This window comes from Taurulus bubalis (assembly GCF_910589615.1).
Source record: "Taurulus bubalis genome assembly, chromosome: 21".
Lineage (NCBI taxonomy): Eukaryota > Metazoa > Chordata > Actinopteri > Perciformes > Cottidae > Taurulus > Taurulus bubalis.
The window spans coordinates 6201219-6229014 of NC_136609.1; the positions used below are offsets into that span (position 1 = coordinate 6201219).

Consider the following 27796-nt stretch of genomic DNA (forward strand, 5'->3'; position numbering starts at 1 on the left):
ATGGCACAGCTGCTTGTACCGCCCGGACCTGACAGCTTCTGCCCCTTCGGCCCCGAGTCGCTGGCCGCCATCGAGAGGCGCATCGCCGAGGAGGAGGCCCGGAGACCGCGGGTGGAGCGCCGCGTCGACAGCGACGACGAAAATGGGCCCAGGCCCAACAGCGACCTGGAGGCGGGGAAGTCCCTCCCCTTCATCTACGGGGACACTCCTCCCCGCCTGGTGTCCACTCCTCTGGAGGACCTGGACACCTTCTACAGCAATCAGAAGGTCAGTTACTGGAATAATCACTTCAAGTCCATCTCGCGAATGTAAAACTAATGTGAACGAATAATGTTAAGCCATGCTTTTGACTGTTCTGTCTGTGAAGCACCATCATCACGTATGTACTGATTTAGCTTTCAATCATGGTGCGACTCAAGCAGTGAACGTGGAACATTACAGGTCTGGACTAGTCTGTACTTGAGAAGTTAATCGCCCGATGCTCTCAACAAACTATTTTAAGGAAAGGGCAGATGTAGCAATTTCCTCCGCTGAGGAAAAGTAACTGATGAACTTCAGAAGGTTCTCACAAGCAGCACACGGTCATAGACTTGATTAATCAAGTACTGTACTTGATTACTTAAGTATTTCTGTTTTCAGCTTCTTCTACATTTCAGAGGTTCAACAAATTAAGTTATTTAATTACAGTCCTATATATCTTCTTAACATTGTGGGTTTTACAACAGTAAAAGCCATTATTTATTAAGAGTAATTTACTGTACTTTTTTGGAATGATTCTTTACTGATCACATTTTTATTTGAGGCATAGTTCAACAGCTGATCTGGCTCTTTCCAAAGGTTACAATTAGCTCATAGGCTCATTAAGATTGAGATGTTATAACTTTTTTGTTTAATCTGTACTATCAACTAAATTATGAATTATGAATTGTTACCTTTGGTCAATGCCACTCGCTCCATTCCTTATGCTAAGCTAAGCTAACCGGCTGCTGGCTGTTGCTTCATACTAGGCTTACGGACACGAGAGTGGTACCTTCTCAACTCAAATACGGGTATTTCCCAAAATTGAGCGTAAACGTCCACTCACACTCAGGATTTGAACCGACTAGGATTTGGTGGTCAAAAGTCACAGTGACCTCACAAAACATGTTTTTGGCAAGAATTCATAAGCTAATCATTTAAAATTTCACACAAATGTGTGATTAGGATCAAATTAACAATCATAGTGAGAATTTCAACAAATGTAACTATTTTTTAGTTTTAAGAATGTTACCACCAAAGCTAGGGGTGTTCAAGTTACACTGTATTTTGACATTGTTACTGAACTAAATCACTTAAATATTTCTGGCAACAACTGTAGCAGCTAATTCTTTCACTGCATTTAAATTCCATCAAACTGGCGACATTATCATTTCGATATGTCAGCAGGCGAGATGCAAAACCGCGTTCCAACCGTAACGAGCTACGCCAAGTTCAGGGGCTTTGAAAGCGCGGGACAACAGAGGTGCTAAACGCTAATCAGTTGATCTGCGGTGCCAACATGTGCTGCCTGAGGTTGGACTCATCCAGCTCCATTTTAATAACAGCCAGCTTAGTCCTCTGAGCTCTTATGACTAATCACACATGGCACGATGAGCGGACGCAGGACACACACACTCACACACACACACCGATCTGATACAGATTTTAACCTGTTTTTCTTCTCTTTCAGACCTTCATAGTATTGAATCGCGGGAAAACAATCTTCCGCTTCAACGCCACTCCTGCCTTGTACATCTTAAGCCCCTTCAACCCTCTGAGGCGGGTAGCTATTAGAGTTTTAGTACACTCATATCCTTTCAGAGTACAGACACAGCTTCATTTGGATTAAAGGGTTTGCCAGAAAAAGGAGGGATGTAAGTGATGGAGAACATTAAATGTCATGATTGGTTTATATTTTCTATGCCGACATGCATCAGGCTTTTAACTGACGAGACATTTTGTATTCTTACTGTGGTTGTGATGGGGAAGTGTTAGTTCTAACTTTCATTCATAGCATAAGGATGATTAATGCTGTCGCACCAATGCTCCCTTGTGCTCCTTGACTTTATCTCCACGATGTTCAGCATGTTGATCATGTTCACCATCCTGACCAACTGTGCTTTCATGACCCTCAGTAACCCTCCGGAATGGGCCAAGAATGTAGAGTAAGTTCGTATTTTCTCTTATGTCATGCTTTAAAACAAGGTATGTTGGGATTTTACAATGAAAAATGCATTCCTTTCCCCTTTGAGGATGATTCAGAAAGAGGTGATGGTGCCCTAACAACAGCCCACATTCTAATAAGATGAATGTATCTAATAAGATTTCCTTTTTGGAAAGATTAGGACCTAAAGTTTGAGTATGTAGAGCGTTCCAGCTGCATTGTATGTGGATTTTGTGCACGTGAAAAACGTATATTGTTTTTCTATTTTTATCAATGAACCATGTCGCTTCAAGTGCTTCTGTGATAAAGTCCTGATCATATAAGAGCATGAAAGTAAACGTGAAATTGTATCTTTCAGGACCTTTACCTCCCTCAGAGGTCATCCTTATCATAAGAACTCTACTTTAGGTGCAACAAAATTCAGACAGCGGCTACATTTATGACTTAATAATCTAGTATTACCCCCTTACCCCGACTCCGTGATGTATTTACTTTGATCTACAGAGGCCATAATGTCGATTTTCACAATTTTAAACTGCATACAACTTGATTACAGAAGGAATGTAAAATGTGTTTCTAAAACAGCATCTCTATAATACTTTCTTTCTAAAGCATATAGAGACTGTGACGGAGGGAAAAAACAAACAAAAAGAGAGCTTCAAAAGTCGAATAACAACAAAAAGGATGCTTTTGACAGATCAGTGAAACAAACCGCAGCACAGATCAAAGTAGATCCAGATATGGGAGATAATGTAATGATCAAGAGTCCCATCAAGAAAATGGTTGACTAATGAGATTTGAAGACGCGGTCATACATGTACTGTAAACATCCAGCTCACACATATGTTAACCCTGCACTTGTTCACCAGGTACACATTCACAGGGATTTACACCTTCGAGTCCCTCATAAAGATCCTGGCCCGGGGCTTCTGCGTGGGGAAGTTCACTTTCCTGCGGGACCCGTGGAACTGGCTGGATTTCAGTGTCATCCTCATGGCGTAAGTATTCTGACGAGCATCGTTAGCGTCATCTTAACACGATCCGGCATGGATCAGGAAGCCAAATGCCTTTAATGCTAATTCAGCGCAGCAGCCTATTAAGTCCCACTGAATGTGAGGCGGAGAGGAGAGAGAGAGAGAATGAAGAGCCCGGTAATCTGCGGCTTAGTTTTTAAATCATGGCCAGAAATTTCAACTGTACTCTGCCATAATGGATGTGAGCCCCTGAAGCATGGAGCGTCTTGGCATATATTTGTCTCACGCCTCAATGACTACAGCTGCTTATCTTGAACAGCCTTCAGCTGTATTGTAGTACAGTGTTTGTTGCTCACTGGTTGCATAATGTATTAAGACTGAACAGGTAAAAAGATTGTTTTTATGCGCTGGTCAAGTTTGAGATTTGGGGGTTTCTTTCAGACTTTCAAAAAGAAAACACCCAACGTATACATTTAGGTGTTCATTTATTTGCTTATGGAAATTTCTTCTAAAATCACCAAACGTCACCATTAGATAATGCCTCATTGTCATATTGAAACAGAAACTTTCAGATAATTTGTAATGCAAAACATCATTTACTCAATGGAAGTAATCAACTGGGGAAGTTTGATTGTGATATCTAATAGTGTTGTTTTTTACCCTATTCACCTGTAGTGTCTGTACAGTCTATATCTATAAAGGCCGTTTCAGACTCTGAGCCAGAAATCTCCACTTCAGTAGCACTTACATCCACCAAAGGTTTCATTCCGTTCATACATCATTCATAGCCTGATTTATACAACATTTTATCCTTTTTTTTATGGCTCCTTTTCTCTGATTTATTTTCTGATTTATGGAGTGTTAAAATGTGTTAAATTTCCTCTGTAAAAACCTTTGACTCTAGCATGTCAACAAAATGAAACAAGAATTTTGAAGTTGGCGTCATCCAGTGTTTCGATTTCTGTTCTGGAAATGTCACAAAATTAGATAATGCCTCCTTTTGCATACTAAAACATGACATTTCAGAAAACTTGTATGAATGTAAGTAATCCACCTGGGGGATCTGAGCTAAACCTGTTCCCCCTGGAGAGTCGTGTGGTTGCTGTTGAGAGGTGGATGTGTCTCCCGTGTGCTGCTGTGTAGTAACTGTGCATTTGATCCTGCAGGTATGTAACAGAGTTTGTACACCTAGGCAATGTTTCAGCTCTGCGCACGTTCAGAGTATTGCGAGCTTTGAAAACTATCTCAGTGATACCAGGTAAGGCTGCCCCGCGCCTGCCTCCAGCACTCCTGCCATGTGTCTTCTGTGCGTGACCGTTTGCCGTTCCCTTCCCCTCCCTCCCCACAACCCACCCTTTGTCTTGACCCGCCATGTGTGTGGGTGTCTGGTTTGTGTGCGTGCGGGCATATGTGCGTGCGTGTCCCACATCTTTCCCGCAATCCCTCCTCCTCTTCCTCCTCCTCCTCCTCCTCCCTCCCTCCCTTCCCTTACAGATATGTCACAGAGTTTGTGGACCTGGGCAATGTCTCAGCGCTGCGAACCTTCAGGGTTCTGCGAGCCTTGAAAACTATATCAGTCATCCCAGGTGAGAGAGCCATCACGGCCCCATAGGGTTAATGAAATGCTAGCGGCTAACTGGCGTTTCGCTAACATCCAAGCACCCCCCCCGTCCTCTCAGCTCATCTCACTGTAGCTAAGCCTGACGACGCCCGTCGCCGTCCCTCATGCTGCCTTCGTCCCAAGGCCATTAAAAGCTGGAATCCAGATCCAATCTGAAAAGATTGACAGGATTCTGAGCTTTTAGATACATCCTTTAAGGCAGAATTCCTTTTGGTTGAAATCTATTCTTGCCTTGGGAGGCTTAGACGTAGATTTTGTGCACTATTTTTTATTTATTCTTTCCTATTTTTGCATGAGACATTGCAAAAGCCGATCTTCTGGTGGCAAGCACTCCCGTGTGTGCAGGGTTCCTCCTCACCTTGTTTTCTCCCCGTGCATGTCCTGTTCAATGTTGTCTGTTCTTGGGGAAGTTGTGACATGTTGTGTGGGGGTTTGTGTATTCAAAACACTTCACAAACTAACAAAGAGGGTCACACGTAAAACCATCCAGGAGAACTTGTCATTGACCCTCGAGCTCCACAACAGACGCTACATATTTATCCTCTTTACACATTTCTGGGCTCTGTTTACGTGGCAGTGCAAAGCGGTGCTAGCACATGTTGCTATTTTCCTGACCTTGAAACGCATTTTGCTTTGTCACTTTGAGATTTACACGAGCACAGCGCACACGGCGCAAAGAGGAGAAGAGGCGCAGCGAGATGGAGAGTGTAGTTTGGTGAATTTAATGTCCAAAGAGTGGCTTTATTATTGAGGGTCAGTTGAGGAAGATTGATCCCATTCTGCCGTCTGCACACTGAATAAGTATCTAGAGCAGCTTATTAGCTTAGCTTAGCATAAAGAGTGGAAACAGATGGAAGCAGCTAGCCTGGCCCTGTCCAAAGTTTTCAAAATATATCTTCCAGCACCTCTCTAGCTGAATTATTATCACACTGCATCTCATTGGATTAAACTGTAGATGTCTATATGTTTTATGAGGAGCTTTTGAGGTACCAAAGCAACAATGTGACTAGTTGAGAGGATAACAATTCATCTCCACAATCACCTTCCGGCATATTAACCACTTCACTCAACCCTCTTGTCTCAAGCTGGATAAAAGCAACATGTGCGCTGTGATACGTCCTCGTCGACCTTGTGTACACGGCGTGATCCTGTGCGTCAGTCTTTGCGACTGCACTGCGAAAAAAGCTCAACGTAACGGCCTCAAATGTATAGAATATGATAACACACTGTTTATTAAGGATCACTCTCCCATGGAACCATGATGGTTCATCCGCGCTGGGCAGTGCTCCGTGTCAGCCTGGTTCCTGTATGACAGCAAGCAGTTCATACAGGAACCTGCACTGCAGATCCCCCTGGCTGCTTGCTACCGTGAGCTGTTCTCAGCAGCTCCTTCTCGACACCAGCCTGTGGCTGTAATTATCTCTCTGCCATGTCCCGCCCCTTCCTCCCCCCGCCCTCTCTCCCGCTCAGGCTTGAAGACCATCGTCGGCGCGCTCATCCAGTCGGTGAAGAAGCTGTCGGACGTCATGATACTCACCGTCTTCTGCCTCAGCGTCTTCGCCCTCATCGGCCTGCAGCTCTTCATGGGCAACCTGAGGCAGAAGTGCGTGCGCGTGCCGTTCGCCGGCAACGCCACCAACAGCAGCAGCAATGGCACTGCCGGCGACGACGGCAACGACGCGGCGCTCTTCAGCGGCACCCTGCTGGACATCAACGCCACGTTCCTGCAGAACGACACGGAGAGCCCCTTCAACTGGACAGAGTACATCAGCGACGAGCGTAAGCCGAGTGGGGTCAACCGGGGTCAAGTTAGTTTCTGCCCCCAGACGGTCAGAGTCAGATATCATGACCGGATGGGTCATGGCGGCGGAGGTCATGGCCCGCTGCTGTGATAAGTAGTGACAGCGATGGCTGGTGGGAGAATGCAGCAAATGTGGCAGATAATCCCCACAACAAAAACAACAAAATAACCCCCTCGCTACATTTCGTCATTCTCCCATAACCCATCTGTGTGGCACGATCCGCCCAAAGCGCCAGAGGAGGGTGAGTCACTGACCGCCAGCGGGTGATATGGAGGAGACCGACGAGCTGAACGCAAGAGCGAGAGACGACAGAGATTATCAGAGTCGTAGATGTTATGACGTGCGGCATCTTTATTGCATCAGTGATGTTTGCCTCTAAAAAAAGGCTGATGTGATTGCGATTCAGTGACAGTTGAGGAACGACACACGCACACACACACACACACACACACACACACACACACACACACACACACACACACACACACAAACACCAAAACATGACTAATATGTTTGGGTGTTAAAACAAATCACCTCCTTCCTCTTCGTCTCCCAGCCAATAAATAATATCACACCACACACGGAAAGAGAAACTCACAGGCTGCACTGTGTCTTTCTGTCCCCTCATCCATCTTCTTTGTTTCCTCACGTCCTCTGCTTCACCCCTGTGTCGTGGCTCTGGCTGACCCTCCCCCTCCTCTCCTCTCCTCTAGGTAACTACTATTTCCTCCCGGGCCGTCGGGACGCTCTGCTCTGTGGGAACGGCAGCGGCGCTGGGTAAGGCCTCCGCGTGCACCGCAGACACAATTAGCGTGGACACTCGATGCTTCGCCGAGGCATTAATGGGAGTCCACACTGCTGGTTAACTATGAGTGCATTTCATTTGATGTGTTTTGGCAAATGTTGAATGTTCAGGCTCTGCTCTTATGTTGCTGAGGGAAGCGTTGATTGATTTAAGTTGAATTGATTTAAGTTCTTCTCTGAGACGGCTAAGAAATTTGTATTTCAGTGTAATCGAGAGCTGTGAATTTGCCTTGGACTAACTGCACTTGTGGACTATGACTATCAATCTCAGTTCTTTAGAATACTTCTTTAAAATATAAGGCATTATATATAATAATATGGCATTACATCCAAAGGAACCAGCAGTGCTGGATATGAATATTTCACAAAAAATAAAGACATTGCTACTCGATCACAGAGATGCACTAACCAAAGTAGTAGATTAATCAGCTCCTATCTGTACTGCTCAAAAACCAACCACAAGGGAAAAGGTATTAAGGTGGTGAATATGAATGTTCTGATAATTATACTGATACTTGCATGTTAAAATACTACTATGGTGCCTCCAATGCAACGTGCTGCTGTGTCCTGACAGGCTCTGTCCAGAGGGCTTCACGTGTATCAAAGCCGGCCGCAATCCAGACTACGACTACACCAGCTTCGACTCGTTCAGCTGGGCGTTCCTCTCCCTGTTCCGACTCATGACCCAGGACTTCTGGGAAAACCTCTACCAGCAGGTCAGTAGAACACATTTCTGATCGTTGTGCAGTACAGCATGTTCCTTGAGTAAAATTACTTTATCTGGGAAGTAACAACTGTTTTCATAATCAATTAATCTGTGGATTATTTATATGGTCCATTTAATGTCAGAACTAAATAAATATGCCTGTCCCAGTTTCTTAAATCCAAAGTCTTACTCCATTGTTTATACTCGCCTCAAATATTTCCATAAACATTCGCTGTAACTTGAGAGTTTGCTCCGGCTGGTGGGCGGTGCTTAGTTTTGGCTCAAATGTTTTCAACATGGCTGCCGGGTCACAAACTTTATTCATTTTACACAAGTAAGTTAACAGTAAACTAAAATATGTTTTTGAAACGGTTGAAATAGGCAATGCAGTGTAAGAATCTTCTGTTTGATTCATAGTCTAACAGTTTGATCAGGTTGTTAATATAGTTACTGACAGCTTTAATAGATGATCAAAATAGTTATTCAGTTAGTCAGTCGACTAATTGATTAGTTGGCTTGTGGTTCCTGCTCTAACTGTATATATATATATATATATATATATATATATATATATATATATATATATATATATATATATATATATATATATACCGACATGTTGTTAACACATCACATATTTAGTATATAATATTAATTTATTATTCATTAATAAATCATCATTTGTAATTATCTGAGCAAACAAGCCCCGTTAGTTTGAGAAGACTTTTTTTAAAAGGTGTGCATTTCTGCTTTTACAGACTAGGTCTGTGATGTGAATCTGTTTTGTGTTTTGTGTCGTGCTGCTGCAGTACAATGCAGCAACTTGACATTTGCAAAGTCACCAAACAATGGGACGACCCAAACTGAATACTGTACAGTACATTGTGTCACTTCAAAGAACCGAAAGAACAGAAATCCATCTACGGCGTCCTCCTTTTCCTCTCATACGTTGGTTGATTTTTAAAATGTCTGTCTGTCCGTCTATCTTGTGTCCATCAGACTTTGCGCGCGGCAGGGAAGCCCTACATGATCTTCTTTGTGCTGGTGATCTTCCTGGGCTCCTTCTACCTGGTCAACCTGATCCTGGCCGTGGTGGCCATGGCTTACGACGAGCAGAACCAAGCGACCATCGAGGAGGCTCAGCAGAAGGAGGAGGAGTTCCAGGCCATGCTGGAGCAGCTGAAGAGACAGCAGGAGGAGGCGCAGGTGGGACATTCATCTTAAAATTGAGCTACCAGTCCACTTCCTGAGAGTGAATGATGAGGGTCCATTAAGAAAGTCATGTTTAAGCTGCGAAAGCGACGTTTTAGCACCTAAAATAGTATTTAACAGCATGCATAGTGGCTGTAAGAATCTGTGTTTGTAACTGGGGAGACACTTGCACAGTAGCCAGCTGCCAAAAGCCGGGGGGGGGATTCACTGTCCAGGATGACTGACACCCCTCTGCTGCGCCCTCGGGGGTCAGAAGTCCTTGGTCGACCTTCAGAAGGAACAATTAGCAGCTGGGCACTGAGTGCAAGTGCAACGCCGGATAATGGGAATGGAAATAACCAGCTATTTCGTAAGCTTGTGACGACAAAGCCAGACAGACGGTCTATTCCTGTCCTGCTCGCTGTGTTACACGCGGCTGAATAGAAGGAGAGACAACTGACAGAATCAGCTGAAAATAGACAGCTGAGAGAGTTAGCAACAGGTACAGCCTGAATGCAAACTTGACAAAAATTACCAAAGCACTGACAATTCAGGTCTGTGTTAACATTCAGCGGCATCCTCTTTAAAATGAATTGAACACATCTGGGACAGAACCGGTGGTGTTGGGCGCATGTGATGGGGATGACCCTAAAAGGGTCAGGAACCACTGCTCCTACAAAAGGCTATTCAGCCAGGTTTAAAACGGTCTTATCAGGCTTGTGCACATTCAGATATTGTTGCTTGTACTGCAGTCGCCACGATGGACTCTGAAAGTCATCGGGCCGACGAGCGTGATGTGGTGACACAAAGTCCTCTGCAGGTCGTTTATAGCTTCACGTTAGCTTTTTACTTAAACCATGAAAGTGATGCTCTTCACAAATGTGTATCATTCATATCAATTTTATCTTTTGTTTTGATTTCTATTATCTTGCTGAACAAAACGTGTAAGTCAATAACTTATGTTTGCCGGTAATTCAAAATCCACATTGGCTTTTTGTTGAGGGAACAGGTCTGATGCTAATAAAGGGTTGGCCTACAAAATCACGCCAAAGCACCAGATTTTACTCACCAACATCCCCGACCTCTCCTCCCCAAAAGCATTTCATGAAGATAACATAACACATTCCATGTTCATGCACGTGGAAGTCAAATACATTTCTTGAGGAAAGATGCAAACATTCTGTGCCTCTGATGTTGTTTCTCTAAGCAGTGATTTCAATGCTGCTTGGCTTCTAGGAGTAGAATTTCCTACTTGTTTCATAAAACATAAAGGCTAGAACCTTATCCAGCATCCACACACTGTTTATCTTCCTCTGTGATTATCTAAATATATATCATATATATACTTATATTCTATAGATGCAGGAACTCTTTGCATTAAATACAGTCGGGCGTCCATTTTTAGAAGGTGTCTGAGGCTTATTTGGCTCTGCATGCTGCTGCTGCTGCTCTCAGCTGCTGCTGCTCTCTCCTCCACGAGAGCCTCTGAGACAGGCGCCGGGTCACCATGACAACTGTGCTTGCGCTCCGATTGGCCGGCAGGTTGCCGCGGCAGCAGCCACGGAGAGCGGGGAGTACAGCGGGAGAGGGGCCCCCACCTCCGAGTCGTCCTCGGGGACATCAAAGCTCAGCTCCAAAAGCGCCAAGGAGCGACGCAACAGGCGGAAGAAGAGGAAGCAGAGGGAGGAAGAGGAGGAGAGGGGGGGCCGCGACAAGTTCCACAAGTCTGAGTCCGAGGGCAGCATCAAGAGAAGCAGCTTCCGCTTCTCCATTGATGCCAACAGGCTTTCTTATGAGAAGAGATGCTCCTCGCCCAACCAGGTGAATACAAATGTAAATGACACACAACATCGTCTGGGATTATAAAACAAAAGGTTACAGGTTGGGATTTAATCTAAAACCTGTATTAAGCAAAGGAAAGCAAGGTTTAAAATGAGTCAATCCAGATTTAGAATTAAGCAGTGCTTAACTTTGGGCTGCTCTAAATTCAGCAGCAGCATCTTAAAACTCAGTTGGTTGAATATGTTCACTAACATCCTCAAGTGTAAGTTAAAAGTTGAAACTTCAATCTAGTGACGTTTGAAGAGAGGTTTACATTTGATCTTTCTCAATTCTAAGCTAGTTTTAAAGTTTGGTGCAACATTAAATTCACACCATGATTTAATCACATTTGAAAATGTATCCTTGTTGGTGCAACCCAGCCAGAGCTACTCACAGCAAATAAGTCAAACCAGAGATGCAATGGAACTTTATTTGCACCTATTACATGTATTTATTCATTCAGTTTTGTAATTTTAAGGAATAGTTCAGTGTTTCAGAGTTTGTTGCCTTTACACTGAGCACCATTTCACCTTGCTTCCAGTCTTTATGCTATGCTAAGCTAAGCTAAGATGGTTGCGGCGTCATCATAAAAAGAGTGATATCAGTCTTCGCTTTAATCAAACTCACAGCAAGAGAAGAAATATATATATATATATATATGCATTGTTTCAGTTTTTCTCTCTCCCTCCATCAGTCTCTCCTCAGTATCCGCGGATCCCTCTTCTCTCCCCGGAGGAACAGCCGCGCCAGCCTGTTCAGCTTCCGCGGCCGGGCGCGCGACATGGGCTCCGAGAACGACTTCGCCGACGACGAGCACAGCACCTTCGAGGAGAGCGACAGCCGGCGGGGCTCCCTGTTCCTGCCGCGCCGCCTCGAGCGCCGCTGCAGCGCCGTGAGCCAGACCAGCCTCGGAGCGCCGCGGATCCTGCTGCCCGCCAACGGCAAGATGCACTGTGCCGTCGACTGCAATGGCGTGGTGTCTCTGGTGGGTGGGACCTCTGTAACGACCTCCCCAGTGGGTCTCCTGCTGCCCGAGGTGACGCAACAGATTGTTTTATGTTTTATGTTTTCCGATTGAACTACTTATATTTTGTTTCTGCTAAATGTGTGTTTTTTGTGTGTTTTCTTCAGGGTACAACCACAGATACTGAGCTCAAGAAGCGGCGGCCAGGTTTTCGCAAGCCATCCATGGATTATTTAGATGAACCGGTGGGCCGGCAGAGAGCCATGAGCGTGGCCAGTATCCTCACCAACACCATGGAAGGTCAGGATCAGGCCACGTATCTGTGGCACAAGTTTTTCTCGTCTTGTTTTCAAGCCACAACCTCCTAGTTCTGCAGCAAACTACAGCATACATGTATTTTTTCACTATCGTTTTCCAGAGCTGGAAGAGTCGAGACAGAAATGCCCCCCGTGCTGGTACAGGTTTGCCAACACCTCCCTTATCTGGGACTGCTGCCCCGCGTGGCTGAAAATCAAAGACATCGTCAGCACGGTGGTCATGGACCCGTTTGTGGATCTGGCCATCACAATATGCATCGTGCTCAACACCCTGTTCATGGCCATGGAGCACTACCCAATGACTAAAGAATTCAACAGCGTACTCTCAGTTGGAAACCTGGCAAGTGCCACGCTTACAAAGAAAAGAAAAAAAACTTACAAACAATATCTCTCACAATGTCAAATTTAAATTTTGCCCCCTTGTCTCATTCTCTTGTGTCATCAGGTGTTCACGGGCATATTCACAGCAGAGATGTGCTTCAAGATCATCGCCCTGGATCCCTACTACTACTTCCAGGAGGGCTGGAATATCTTCGACGGCATCATCGTCAGCCTGAGCCTGATGGAGCTCGGCCTGGCCAACGTGGAGGGCCTGTCTGTGCTCCGCTCCTTCAGATTGGTGAGAGTGATGTTTCTCGTCACAAAATCGCATCGCGTGATGAGAAAAGATAAGATGCACCTGTACTTCTCATGTCAATAACGTGTGTGTTATTAAAGAGGTCATGATGTAATGAGAGCTAATAAAAGGTCTTTGGGGGACAGTTTTTTCTTCTGTTCACCTGATTAGCTTTCTATGACTGTTGCTGTGCTGCAATGTTCTTTGAGGACAAAGTCAGTGAGCTATTTCATATTGAGTAGTAGTATATTTTATCAGCTTGTAATAGGACATTTTGAGAAATGTCCTTATTCGCTTTTTTTGGTCGATATAGTTGATACCGTATACAATATCCAAATAGAATGCAATTGTATCTACATTTATTCATGTATAGAATGTAAATCATCAAGAAAAAAAATAACTTCAAATTTTAATTTTTTTTTTTTAATTTGTCATTTTCATAGCTGAGGGTCTTCAAACTGGCCAAGTCATGGCCCACTTTGAACATGCTGATCAAGATCATCGGGAACTCGGTGGGGGCTCTGGGGAACTTGACCCTGGTGCTGGCCATCATCGTCTTCATCTTCGCCGTGGTCGGCATGCAGCTGTTTGGGAAGAGCTACAAGGAGTGTGTGTGCAAGATTTCCGACGAGTGCCAGCTGCCCCGCTGGCACATGCACGACTTCTTCCACTCCTTCCTCATCGTGTTCCGGGTGCTGTGTGGGGAGTGGATCGAGACCATGTGGGACTGCATGGAGGTGGCTGGGCAGTCCATGTGCCTGATAGTCTTCATGATGGTCATGGTCATTGGAAACCTGGTGGTATGGGTTCTTCCTCTTCATTTCCTTTCTCTAATCTGTATAATAAGATTATGGCAATGGTTTGCTTTAAATTAAAGCCAAGTCGCTCTGTTTACACGTAATAAGGTCAGTGTCCACTTCTCCCCAGGTTTTAAATCTGTTCCTGGCTCTCCTCCTGAGCTCATTCAGCGCCGACAATCTGGCAGCGACCGACGACGACAGTGAGATGAACAACCTGCAGATCGCCGTGGGCCGGATCCAGCGGGGCATTGCGTTCGTGCGGCAGTTCCTCCAGAGCCTCTGCTTCGGCGGCAGTGGCGGCGGCAAGGGCTCCGGTCTGGTGGAGGAGAGCAAACCGCTGGACGAGCTGCACAGCAACGGCAAGGGCAACTGCATCTCCAACCACACAATGGTGGAGATCACCAAAGACCCCAGTGTGGTGTACGTGACGGAGGGCAACGGGCGGCCAGGAGAAGGGCTGGTGGTAGGGATCGGGGTCGGGGTTGACGAGGACAGCACAGGGAAGTACCCAATGGAGGAGTGCGACTACATGTCGTTCATTCACAACCCCAGCCTGACGGTCACGGTGCCCATCGCGGTGGGCGAGTCGGACTTTGAGAACCTAAACACCGAAGATTTCAGCAGCGACTCGTCGGACATGGAGGACAGCAACGAGGTAAGATGGAAGACTCTGGCGAGACGTCTCAGTCAGTCTGTAGAAAACCTCTTGAGTCACACAGCTTTTGTATCTGATTAGCTCTTTTTATTTGTGTAATAGTTAACACCCAATGCGAGCCAGTCGATGCATAAATGTCAAGATTTGCATAAAGATGGCCTTTTCAGAACAGTTTCCAACAGTCAAGCAGTTTGAAAATAACATACCTGCTGACTCATTTGTACATGCATAATTCATGCTGTGCTGCCGAGGGAATCTTCTGCCTGGCAGCGGAAGAAAGAGCCATGACAAATAATGACTCAAATTTGCCTTTGAACTCTGTAGCAGGTTCATTAGAGTGTATGTGTCAGTGTGTTTGTGCACAGTGTTACACGGTTGATTCACCAGCAATCGCAGTTGGCTATTATACACACCTGCTAAAGGGACTACTTTGTTACCCGCAGCAAACTGCCATTTAAACTAAACTAAATATGCTATTGCACAGACTCTTTTGACAGTCATCGCCTCTACTAACAAAGCAAATAATTGCTGTTCAGTGTTGCCAGGCTGACAGTGAGCATTGGGACTGTGCTGCCTGGTGATGCCGACCTGCCACTGTGGGTGTGGTGCCAACTCCCTGGGATTCAAAACAACCCAGGAGACTATTTCTAGCCACGGCACCGCATGTTCCATATATACGGACGAGGCAATGCTCCCTCACGCCGAGGGCTGTCCTCCACCAAAGACATTCTTAGTCGATTCATTAAAGATCACACAAAACCACCACGGTGAATCGTGATAATTAAGCACTAGATAAATTATATTTGGTCCTTTCTTATTGGCTCTGTCATGGAGTTTAATCAAAACAGAGAACGGACCGAAACTGACAGTAACGACACACACACACACACACACACACACACACACACACACACACATGTCTCTGCGTGAGCTAACAGCTAACATTAACGAAGGGTGCATTGAGTTGCATTATGATGCAACTCAATCAAATTTACTTTGTATAGCCCAAAATCACAAATCACAGATTTGCCTCATAATCTGTACACATATGACATTCTCCGTCCCAGGAACCTGATATCATGATATGTTGAAATGCAATCTTGTAAAATGTAGTTGTTGGCAGGAAACATGAATAAATCCAGTTGTTTGAAGGTAATGTTAAACAGCAATATAAAATAGATATTAGAGAGGGAATTATAACCTTTTTTAGTTTAACTTCCTATCTCTAAGTAGCGTATGATATATATAATTAAAACTATCAATGCAGAGATTTATTGAAAGCAAATATTTAATGAACAATAGAATCTTTTATTTGCTAGTTATTTAAATTCTGTGTTTTTATGCAAATAACCACTGAAAATGACAAAGTATAGAATAGTACGGGCAACATTTAAAACTGACTTCAATAGAGATTACATGTTATGTCAGTTATAGTTTTAGGGCAAACATTTTAATCTGCAGAGAAACCTAACGGTAAATATTAATGTATGCCTTTCAAGTTACACAGGGGACATTTGGTGTGCGTTTGTGAGTATAGAAACCGCATCTTACTGTTTTGCATCTATTAAGGAAGATGCTTTCAGGGAAATTGTTGTTCTGTGTGGCTAACGTCTGCTCCCACTGCGCCTTGTGGCCGCGCAGTGGGAGCAGACCGGTTGTATGCTGGCTTTCTGGTGTCTTTGACTTACTTTGTTTAACCCCCCATTTGTTATTGCAGCTGTGTCACAGACGCTCTCAAGGTTTTCAGTGAGAGGAGAATTGTAAGACCACTTTATTGTACCATAGCACAAACCATGAGGACTGCCTATGCCATTTACAGACAAACTACATATTTTTTCTCATACCTTCAATGGATTGCCCATTTTCGTTCTTTGCCTGGTCTGCCCTCCGTCCCCCACCCTCTTTGTTTTGTACCACCTCATACAGCAACACACTCAATGCTGTAATCTTCGTCCCTTGACCCGCCCTCCCCACACCCGCCCTCCCCACACCCTCTTCATAATTGATCTCCAAGCATCAGGCTGCAGTTACAAACCATTAGGAATGAGCAACACCACCTCCTCCCATTGATAGATAAACTCATTTAACATGATCGTTGCTTTTGATTTCATTGCTTGGTTTTGACTTGGTTTTGGGACTTGATTAGCATCCAACACTCCGAGCTTGAGAATGAAGAAAGAGAGGAAGAAGAGAATGAGGAGGAAAAAAGAGAGAGATGGAATGAATTTTGCTGTAGTCTGACAAAATTCATGTGTCTGGTTCATAGCCCACGCATACCCACATGGAATACTTGTACGTACTCTGTGATATTCAAATAATCGTGGAATGATGAAAGATTCTTTACAGAATTCTTCCCAAGGAGATCATTTTGAAACACAAATGAATCAACGCAGATTTTTGCAGGGTGACAAAACAGATAACATATGGCAGTTTACACTGAATCAGACTTATTTCTGATGACTTAAATGAGGGTAATTTCTTAATGTCTTATCCGCCTCAAATTTTGATATTGAAGAAACTCCATCCCAAATTACATTTAACCCTACCAGAAGTCGTTATTTTCCATTCAAGCAAATAATTGCAAATAGGTGTGTTTCCATCAACTGGTTTGGAGTGAATAAACTTGTCTGCATAGGTTCATCAGAAGTTAACGTTATCCGCTACGCATGGCTGTAATCCGCCAGTAAACAGAGTAGAGGAAGAAAAGGTCGCCTTGGCCATCTGATTGTAACTATCCCATCTATGGGATGGAATTTGTTTCTAATTGTTCTTTCATGTCAGCTAATATGAACCATGTTAATGCTGTCTGGAGACAAAGACCATTTGAATACCGGTATATGTCTGAGAAGAAGCCGACATAGAAAACATCTGTCACGTGATGTAAATGTTCGCTACATCAGAACTAAAGCAAGCCTACAAATCTTGTGCTGCATTTGAGGAAGTTTTAGCAAATTATTCTGTTTACATACAGCTTTTGTAATGCAATACTTTAAAATGCGCATTCAAAATGAATGGAAACACGGCTAGAGATGGTACATGTAAACACATTTTGTGGATTACTGTATTCTTCTATGCTTGTGTTATCACTTTCGTTCCACTGCAACTATCTCGTCACCCAACTTGTACAAAGACAGTAAAACTTGGCAAAAAAATCTGCCAAATAAAAGCATGTTAGGTGAAAAGTAAAATCCTAATGTAATCCACGCCCAGAAGAGCTAAAATGGGTCTCTTGCTGAAGGAGAGAAAGAGAAAGCGGAGGGAAACACCCCTCCAGAAAGCGATGCACTTGTGAGCAGCATGCTTCCATCATTCCAAAGTCGTATTAGCTGGTGTCCCACGGCAATCAGAGCTGCTGCACTGTCTAGGATGACATGTTCTTGTACTTCACACGCCAGACAGATCAGACATGAGGCCACATAACACCATGTTTGCCCAAAGAAAAACAGACAGGAGGCCCCACAACACCAAAATGTCTCACTATATGCAGATGATGTTGTAATGTACATTAACGCAATAAACAAAGATCACTGCATTTCAGGGTTTCAGAGGAGTTTTGCGAGGGTTAAAAATTCAGAGTTAGCAAGGATAACAGCAGCAACACTTGTCCTTACATGCGTTGCATATTACCAGACTTAGTCCTGTATGTTTTCTGGGTATGCATGGGTGCTAATTCAACATGTTTTATAAATGGGAACAAAAAGAAACAAACGCCAGACCACATGCTGTCTTATAAACAGTGCACAGTACTGGTTTTTGCTGGTAAGCTAATGTGGTTATCCGTCTACTTCAACACAAACAGAAGAAGCTTGTACACTGCTTTCAAGGAATGGAAATAACGTGTTTTCATGTCACTCAGGAAAATGTTCAGCAGTCCTTCTGTGGGTGGATTTTAGCTTTGAGGGTGGGGAATTCATATTTGCAGAAGCAATTATGGAAATGGTATAAATTATAGACAGATGGATTTTGAGTCATTTTTCAATGGACATGAAAATACTTCAGCACACGTTCTGCTTGGTACTATTTCAGGCTTGGATTGATAATGCACTGGAATACTGCATGCACTCTTCCTCAAACTGAGGTCACATCAAACGTACCCACAGTGCATTTCTGTAACGCCAACCTCCACATGCCATGTGTTGCCACATAATCTGATTTGAGCCATCAGGTAAAACTAATATCAAAGCCTGTAGGTACATTTGATCGATGCTGCATGTGATGATGATACTACAATGACTTTTACGAGCCCAACTCTGTGAGCTATTGCAGTGTCTCCACACTAAGGTGTATATAGTTGTGGCACTGGAGTACATGTGAATGGAGAATCACAAAGATAACCAGCTCAGAAGGTTGGCTCCTAAGTCCACTGAACCTCTGTGGCACTGCGATGTAACTTTGTACCCTCGCCTTCTTCCTCGCCCACGCAGAAGCTCGAAGTAGAGCCCCGGATTCTGAGCTCATCGGAGGGGAGCACAGTGGATATCCGCCCCCCGGGAGACGGGGTGGATTCAGTGGAGATGGAGCCGGAGGAGTCACTGGAACCAGAGGCCTGTTTCACAGAGGGTGAGAGGGATGCGAGGCTGATAGGCAGGGAGGATGATGGGTAGTGGGAAAGTGGGACGGAGTGAGAAAGGTGGGAGTCGCACAACACTCTCACAGCACGCTTGTGCATACACACCGTTGAGTGGCAGTGAATACGAATGCTCAGCAGGACAGAAAGAAAAGTTGTCTGTGGGATTGTCTCGGGTTGTAATGCAACCTGACATTTAGTCTGACACACTTCCAGAGCAGTTCTGAATCTGAAAGTACCTCCTCAGTCTTTCATGAGTCGGGAATACAGAATAGAAAATGATGATTTTTCTGCATTGGTGCAATGTCACCCAAATGGCAGCAGTCAATTGCATTAATTATGCCAAATTTCAGGTTTGTTACGTTTGTTAATTTTGCACTGGATTTGAATTGAAACGTGGCTGTAGAAAAGTCATGAAGTAATAACAGCTGACTGAGGGAGAAAATATGTTTTGGTTTTGATCATCAGTCAACATGGACGCCATATTCATTCTCCCCACATTTCCCCCATGCCTGCAGGCTGCGTGAGCAGGTTCCAGTGCTGCCAGATCAATGAGGAGGACGAGGATTTTAAGAACTGGTGGACACTCAGGAAAACCTGCTTTATCATAGTGGAGCACAACTGGTTTGAGTCCTTCATCATATTCATGATCCTGCTAAGCAGTGGAGCACTGGTAAGTGGGCGGTTTTGTATATGTGTGTTTACCGTCTTTTATTACCCCAAATCAAGAACGATTTTTGATTAAAAACATTGCTGGCACTATTAAGTGGGTAAGTGGTTAGGTATGACACATAAAAAAAAAATAATTCTGGGTTTGAATCTCAGGCCTGGTCACACCGCCAGCAGTCTTTACCATTTATTCCGTTCTGTAGGCGTTTGAGGACGTGTACATCGAGGAGCGGAGGACCATCAAAACAGTGCTGGAGTTCGCAGACAAGGTCTTCACTTACGTCTTCATCCTGGAAATGCTGTTGAAGTGGGTGGCGTACGGCTTTGTCAAGTATTTTACCAACGCCTGGTGCTGGCTGGACTTCCTCATTGTAGACGTATGTATATCGAGTCCATATAGAAATGAAGCTTCCAATCTGGCTTTCAAGACTTTAAGGAACAGTTTGACATTTTGGGAAATGGCATGCATGCTTTTTGGCTGCGAGTTAGATGCGAAGACAATCAATATTTGTATTCTAATTATGGAGATAGAGCCAGGATGCTATTAGCTTAGCATTATTTTGTGTAAAGAAATAAGATAGGTGTTAATCAGTGAGCTTCAGAGGTGTTAGTGTTGCTTTGAGCTTTGTAGCCTCGACTATATATTAGAAGTGAATGTAGTCACAGTGACGTCACCCATTGGTTTGTGGTCCACGGTTTTGAAGCCTCAAGTTAAGCTTTTTGGCGGCTGCCATCTTGGTTTTTGGCCCAAAGACTTCTAAAAAATCGGAGTTATTTTTTGCAACGCGTAGCCTCCTTCTGGCCATTAGAAAGAATGCACCTTTCACTTTTCCAACTTCTGCTTTGGACAGAACTAGGAAAGCTGTTTCTTGTCTTTATGCTAAGCTAAGCCTAGACTCCAGGAGTATGACATTTATCCTTTGTGGCAAGAAAGCAAATAAGGTTATTCCCAAAATGGCTAACAATTCCTTTAATGTTTTTCCTGATCCAATGTGAGGTCCCGGGACAGGGATGTCATGTATACAGATTGTAAAGCCCTCCGAGGCAAACTTGTATTTGTGATGTTGGGCTATATAAAATAAACTGAATTGAATTGAATAATGCTTAACATACAGATATAAATACAATTGAGTGTTCCCAAATTGTTCATCATTGTCTCAACTCTATCTGAAATTCAGTTTTTGGAGATACTTCTGTTATTCATTTTTCAATACTTTAAATTCTTTATTATCTCTTTAATTCTGTGCAGACTCATTCATCCTTAATGCCTCATCATCCATCTTGTTCAAACACTCAGCCCGTGCAGAAGAACCTTTGTATTATTTCTCACCGTTCACTCTGCATGTCTCTGTCATTTTCGTCTCTCAGGTGTCCCTGGTCAGCCTGGTAGCCAATGCTATGGGCTACTCTGAGCTAACCGCCATCAAATCTCTGAGGACACTGCGAGCCCTCCGGCCCCTGAGGGCCCTGTCTCGGTTTGAGGGCATGAGGGTAAGGACATCTTGGAACAACAACGACACGGAGCCTACAACATTCTGATCCAGCATGCCTGAGTTTATTTCCCACAAAGATTTTCTGTAACATATAAATGATTTTCAGATTTCAACTTGTTGTCGACACTTTATATAATGTTAATGGTTTTCAAGATACACTTTTTTATTTATTGTGTACACGTGTCTGTAGAGCTATCTGCTTGTGTTCTGTTTAAATGCCACAGTATAATTCTTATTTCCATTTTTAGAACTTTTGGTGTGTGTTAAGTGGTTTTAGCTTGTAATGTATTTCTGCATGCTTATTACGACTTCTGTAGAGTTATCTTTTCCTTGCAATTCAACACTGTTCTTCTATCCGCATGACTTTCTTCACATTGTGTCAATGGATTACTGTATATTGCTGTTCTCTGACGTTGCTTGTGTGGTGCCTTTGACCTGTAATTTTTTTCTTTGTTGTGTGTCTTTTTTCATTTACAGTCAAACAAAATGTTGTGACTTCATCCCGCCTCTCTAAGGTTTTTTTCTGTTTTGCTTTTTTACCTATCAAATGTTAACTTTTTCACCTATCCACCTTCTTCTTCTTCGTCACGTTGTTAGATTCTCTTTGTAGCTGGTGTTAGGAGCTTTATGTGTGCAGACACTACATATTAAATGCAGCTTTTAGTAATATAGGAGTGCTATTTTTAAATCAGTCTTGTGCTTTTGTTCTGAAAACCGTAGCATTAGCTTTTACAGCTCAATCAAATCAGGTGTCCACATGTCTTATTTAAGAACAGTTAAGTGATTAGATGATTGTAATGGCCACTTATCTCAAATCAAACTGCCCTTTCTATTTTGGCGCTCAGGAAAGTGCTGAGTTTGTCTGTGTGCTTGGACCTCTCCAGGTTGTGGTGAACGCGCTGCTGGGGGCCATCCCCTCCATCATGAACGTGCTGTTGGTCTGCCTCATCTTCTGGCTCATCTTCAGCATCATGGGCGTCAACCTGTTTGCAGGGAAGTACTATTACTGCGTCAACACCACCACGGATGTGATCTTCCCCATCGACATCGTCAACAACAAGACCGAATGCCTGAACTTGGTCAACGACAGCGCCCGCTGGAAGAATGTCAAGATCAACTTCGACAACGTCGGGGCCGGCTACCTGGCTCTGCTGCAAGTGGTGAGTTTGGTCTCCATAACACATCATGAAAAAATAAATAATGTGTTCAGTATTTAGGATGGATCTTATCATCATCATCATACTAAAGGGATCGAACATGGTACCAGGGCCTTTAGTGTCTCAGAAACCCTGTTAGGAATTGTCCTAAAACCTAACCGTCGTGAAAAAAAACTTCCTCAGAGTAGGACTGAGAACTGTTTAAACACATTACAGTTTGGGAAAATGACCAATGGAATTACTTTAACTGACATGCATGCTAAAATATCATGCAATCTCATAACATTTATCAATTTACCACTGAACATAAATATAGAAGTTAAAATAGTAGATCATTTTGTCAGCTGTACTTAATAAAATCTTTTTTGTATGCCAATATATTATTATATTACTGTAGATAATAAATACAATTGGCCTTCACCTACAACATTTCACTTAAAGAGACATGGACCAACCAGTAAGCGAATGACCACAAAGAAACATAAAACTACGACAAAGAGACCAAAATAAACTACAAAGAGATGCAAAACAGCTACAAAGAGACCACAAAGAGACACAAAAAAACTACAAAGAGAAGCAAATTGGCTCCAAAGAGACACGCAATAACCACGAAGAGATTCAAATTGACCACAAAGAAACACAAATCAACTATATGGAGACACAAAATAGCCACAGGGTTAGAGGTTAGGCTTAGGGTTAATGATTAGGGACAAAACACTACAAAGAAACACAAACGAATACAAAGAGATACCAAATAACCAAGGAGAGACTCAAAATAACTACACAATTACCACAAAAAGACAACACATGACCACAAAGAAACATAAAATAACTACAAAGAGACACAAAATAACAACAGAAAGAAGCTGAACGACCATAAAGTCTGAGTGTCTTGCTCTTGTGCCCAGGAGCCCGTTGTCTCATATCCAACCATGCAGAGTGATGATGTGAAACCCCTCTGTGGACTGTGGCCTCTTCACTGTCCAAATATAATTTCAGCCACACTCACTGTTATCTTATGAGTCATACACAAGTGAGTGATGTCACCCAGTCTTTGAAAATACAGTGGAAAAATAATTAGCGTGGTTGAGTGAAAGTTAATAATAATGGTATGATGAGGAAGCAAAGTAAAACCCTCAGTGCTCTAAATGACAGCAGAGCTTGACTGCTGGGAGAATCAGATGTTTGAGATGATGCCCCACCATCCAGACCGACTTCTCTCATCTGCTCTCAGGCTACATTTAAGGGCTGGATGGACATCATGTACGCAGCAGTGGACTCTCGAGATGTAAGTCTCTCGGCGCCCCAACAGAGGGATTCGTGATTTGGTAACACACACGAGTAATGGCCGCCTGTAACAATGTATAATCTCACTCAATCCAGGTGGAGCACCAGCCTCAATACGAAGTGAACTTGTACATGTACCTCTACTTTGTCATCTTCATCATCTTCGGCTCCTTCTTCACCCTCAACCTGTTCATCGGCGTCATCATCGACAACTTCAACCAGCAGAAGAAGAAGATAAGTAGCATGTAGTGTCTCTGTCAGAAAAGGGAAACCCTATATATATATTTTTTTTTTTTTCAAGAGAGCACTAACAGCTAGGGTTGGCAACGCCCAAGAAGGAGAGGAGGGTGTTGCACTGTGTTGGTTGATGCTGGCAGGTCTGACTTGACGGACCGGCTGAGTACCAGTTGGTGCGTTCAGAAGCCCACGGCGTCTCACAGATGGTTGTTCGGTGTTGACACCAATCCTCCCCTCCAGACACACATCATACACTCAGTGAGCAGCACTCAGAGTGTGATGCGTGGCTCGTGTGTCACATCGTGAGGGCGGGGGATCGTTGCTTTGGGTAATGAGAGAGGAGTGACTGGAATGTGGACTTTATTTAGAGATGAATGAGAAGTTATTTATTTTGAGAATCTTCTTTAGATTTAAAACAAAGACTTTGTAATCGTGACAATTGTTTTTCCTTCATGCTGCAATGCATCAGCCTGTCGATTACAAATCAATTTACCCAAAGGAAGAACCCGCGAGGAGAATCTGTGGCTGTCTTTGTTCCCTGGAGTGGCCCTTCTTCCCCTGACCCTGTTCTTCTTGAGGCAGGGAGCCCCACAGAGAAGTTCACCTGTGTCCTCTACCAACGGACTGATTGGTTTGGCGTCTGAAGGAGTAACAGGACACCCGGCAGCAACAGCAGCCGCTGACCAATCACCAATATCCAATATTCAGTTAACATAGCAGAAACATCCCAATGTGAGGCACACAGTGTTCTGCGGCTCAGGCACCAAACATGTTCAATGTTTTCACCAAGCTAACTCAACATGTTACCTTCAGACGATCACAACAAACAGGATTTTTCAAGTTGAAAAAATAAAAAAGCAGTCGTTGACAAAAAGAGTCCCAAAAGACACACGTTGCTCCTGAGGAACGCCTCCACTTTGTATCTTCCTTCCTCAGTGGCTCTCCAGGAGCTCTGCCTCTGTAAATCAGATTGGTGCCTCTGTGTAGCAATTAGGGCTGCAACTAGTGTTCATCTATTTTTATTTAGTCTTTATTTAGTGCAGTGTCAAATGTCCTTATTTATTCAACCTCGTCCTGTTTTAGTCGACTACAGGTCTGGGTGTTTTAGTCCTCTCTCTGCTATGTCCTCACATATATTTTGCATATTATATTTTGTGTACAAAGGAGTGGATGTAAAACGCTGTTTCCTATAAAACCGTCTCAATAAAAGTCCCCCGTTATTTTTGCTGCTCACTCTTCCTCCCTGCAGTACTTGTTTCATTAAATAATAGCTGATGATCACATTTCATTCCCATTCAAATTATTCACAATAAAAGATCAACCCCCTCTTTATTTTGTCATTAAAAGCAAAATCAGGAAATGTTGGGTTGTTGTTACTAAGACAGTAATCCAAAATGTAACTATTTTAGGATCATTTTAGTCAAATAAATCTCTTTAGTCATCAGATTATATTGAACATTTCAATAGATCTATTCGAAATTCCTATTTGAGAAGCTCAAACAAAAATCTTGCTTCAAGAATTATTTTATCGAATTGGTTGCAAATTCGTTTTGTGTTGATCAAAAGGACACAATTTTCTACCTCAGAACCAAGCAAAAGAGATTCCTCTATGTGGTTGTAACCAAGTTGTGTTGTGCTCCCTTTACTTTGGAGGTCAGGACATCTTCATGACAGAAGAGCAGAAGAAATACTACAACGCCATGAAGAAGCTGGGCTCCAAGAAACCACAGAAACCAATACCTCGGCCAGCGGTAAGACTCCGTGTGCTCAGACCAGTCGGTCCTTAATAAAGGACTACAAGTGCAGACTGTGACTCCTGTCTCCTCGTTCCCTCAGAATGCTTTCCAAGGCTGCGTGTTCGACTGCATCACAAAGCAGGCCTTCGACATCGTGATCATGATCCTCATCTGCCTTAACATGGTGACCATGATGGTGGAGACGGACGACCAGACGCCGGACATGGACAAAATCCTCTACAGGATCAACCTGGTCTTCATCGTGCTCTTCACCGGGGAGTGCGTGCTCAAGATGATCTCTCTGCGTCACTATTACTTCACCATCGGTTGGAATATATTTGACTTTGTGGTGGTGATCCTGTCCATCGTAGGTAAGGAGATGCTTCAGGTGCCTCAGCCTTTCCAGTGGATTATGGGTAAAATAGTGTGCAGAATTTGATGTTTTTTTAATTGCTTTTTTTGCTTTTGCAGGTATGTTTTTATCCGAAGTGATCGAGAAGTACTTTGTGTCTCCGACGCTGTTCCGAGTGATCCGTCTGGCCCGGATAGGCCGCATCCTCCGCCTGATCAAAGGCGCCAAGGGCATCCGGACGCTCCTCTTTGCCTTGATGATGTCGCTCCCCGCTCTGTTCAACATCGGCCTCCTCCTCTTCCTCGTCATGTTCATCTACGCCATCTTCGGCATGTCCAACTTCGCCTACGTCAAGCGCGAGTCGGGCATCGACGACATGTTCAATTTCGAGACTTTCGGGAACAGCATGATCTGCCTGTTCCAGATCACCACGTCGGCCGGGTGGGATGGCCTGCTGGCGCCCATCCTGAACAAGCGGGAGCCCGACTGCGACAGCCAGATGGAGCACCCGGGCAACTCCTACAAGGGCAACTGCGGCAACCCGTCCGTGGCCATCTTCTTCTTCGTCAGCTACATCATCATCTGCTTCCTCATCGTTGTCAACATGTACATCGCCGTCATCCTGGAGAACTTCAGCGTGGCCACGGAGGAGAGCGGCGAGCCGCTGAGCGAGGACGACTTTGAGATGTTCTACGAGGTATGGGAGCGCTTCGACCCCGACGCCACGCAGTTCATGGAGTACAGCAAGCTCTCGGACTTCGCGGACGCGCTGGATCCACCGCTGCGCATGCAGAAGCCGAACATGCTCCAGCTTATCTCCATGGACCTGCCAATGGTAAGCGGCGAGCGCATCCACTGCCTCGACATCCTGTTCGCCTTTACCAAGCGGGTGCTGGGCGAGAGCGGCGAGATGGACGTGCTGCGCGGACAGATGGAGGAGCGCTTCATGGCCTCCAACCCCTCTAAGGTGTCCTACGAGCCCATCACCACCACCCTGCGCCGCAAACAGGAGGACATGGCGGCCGTGATCATCCAGAGAGCCTTCCGCCGCTGCATGCTCTGCCTGGCCTTGAAGAAGGCCTCCACCCTCTACAAGGAGCGCATGAGGGAGGGCGTCCGCGACCCCGACAAGGACGTGATGGTCATCTGCAAGTTCACCGAGAACTCCACCTCGGACAAAACGGACATGACGCCCTCCACGGCCTCGCCGCCGTCCTACAACAGCGTGACGAAATCGGACAAGGACAAGTACGAGAAAGAAAACAGGGAAAAAGAAAACAAAGAGAAAGACCGAAAGAAATAGACTTATAAAAAAAAAAAGGAACAAAAAAAAGAATAATGCATCAGAGACGTGAGGGAAATTTGTTTACAGCTTCTCAAGGGGGTGGATAGACGTACGCTCGGGTGTTGCTTGTTACGACAGGAGGAGCCGTGCCAGGTGGGCCGACATTGGAGCTTATGTCACATGTGAATACGTGAACACTGCCAGAGACGGACTGGAACACGGGAAAGCCTCTCTGCACAACACGCTTGTGATTTTCCTCTTGGTTGTTGTTACTATCTGACACACTTGAGTGTACTGTTAGATTGTCTGTAGCTAGTGCTGCTGCTACTATAAATCCAGTGTCTTGAATTTAACAATCGCTGTATCACTAAACAAGTACTCTGCGTTCTTTGGGGGGTTTGCTCTTTTTTTTCTTTTTTTCTTTTTGGTGGCAAGGTTTCTTTTTTTTTAAGAGAAAGAATGTTTTATACTTTTTTGGTGTTTTCATTGAGTGCGTCCACTGCTCTTATTGTTGTAAAATCACCACGGGCAGACCGAGTCGATGCTGGGCGCTTCAACAA

At 44.3% G+C, this 27796-nt stretch overlaps 1 protein-coding gene across 1 annotated transcript; it reads left to right on the plus strand.

Moving 5' to 3' along the window:
* LOC306752968 (sodium channel protein type 2 subunit alpha-like) lies at positions 1–27254 on the plus strand (the record flags this gene model as incomplete). Its single annotated transcript, XM_079236801.1, is given in 27 exon segments — positions 1–267; positions 1709–1837; positions 1839–1840; positions 2103–2183; positions 3052–3180; positions 4651–4742; positions 6248–6556; positions 7293–7356; positions 7958–8099; positions 9089–9295; positions 10823–11101; positions 11796–12137; positions 12233–12365; positions 12484–12722; positions 12828–13001; positions 13442–13798; positions 13926–14453; positions 18878–19013; positions 19539–19693; positions 19893–20066; positions 21058–21180; positions 22067–22342; positions 23574–23627; positions 23723–23864; positions 25517–25614; positions 25700–25970; positions 26071–27254. Coding segments are annotated over 27 exon segments (6087 nt in total).
* Between the last annotated feature and the right edge of the window lie 542 nt (positions 27255–27796).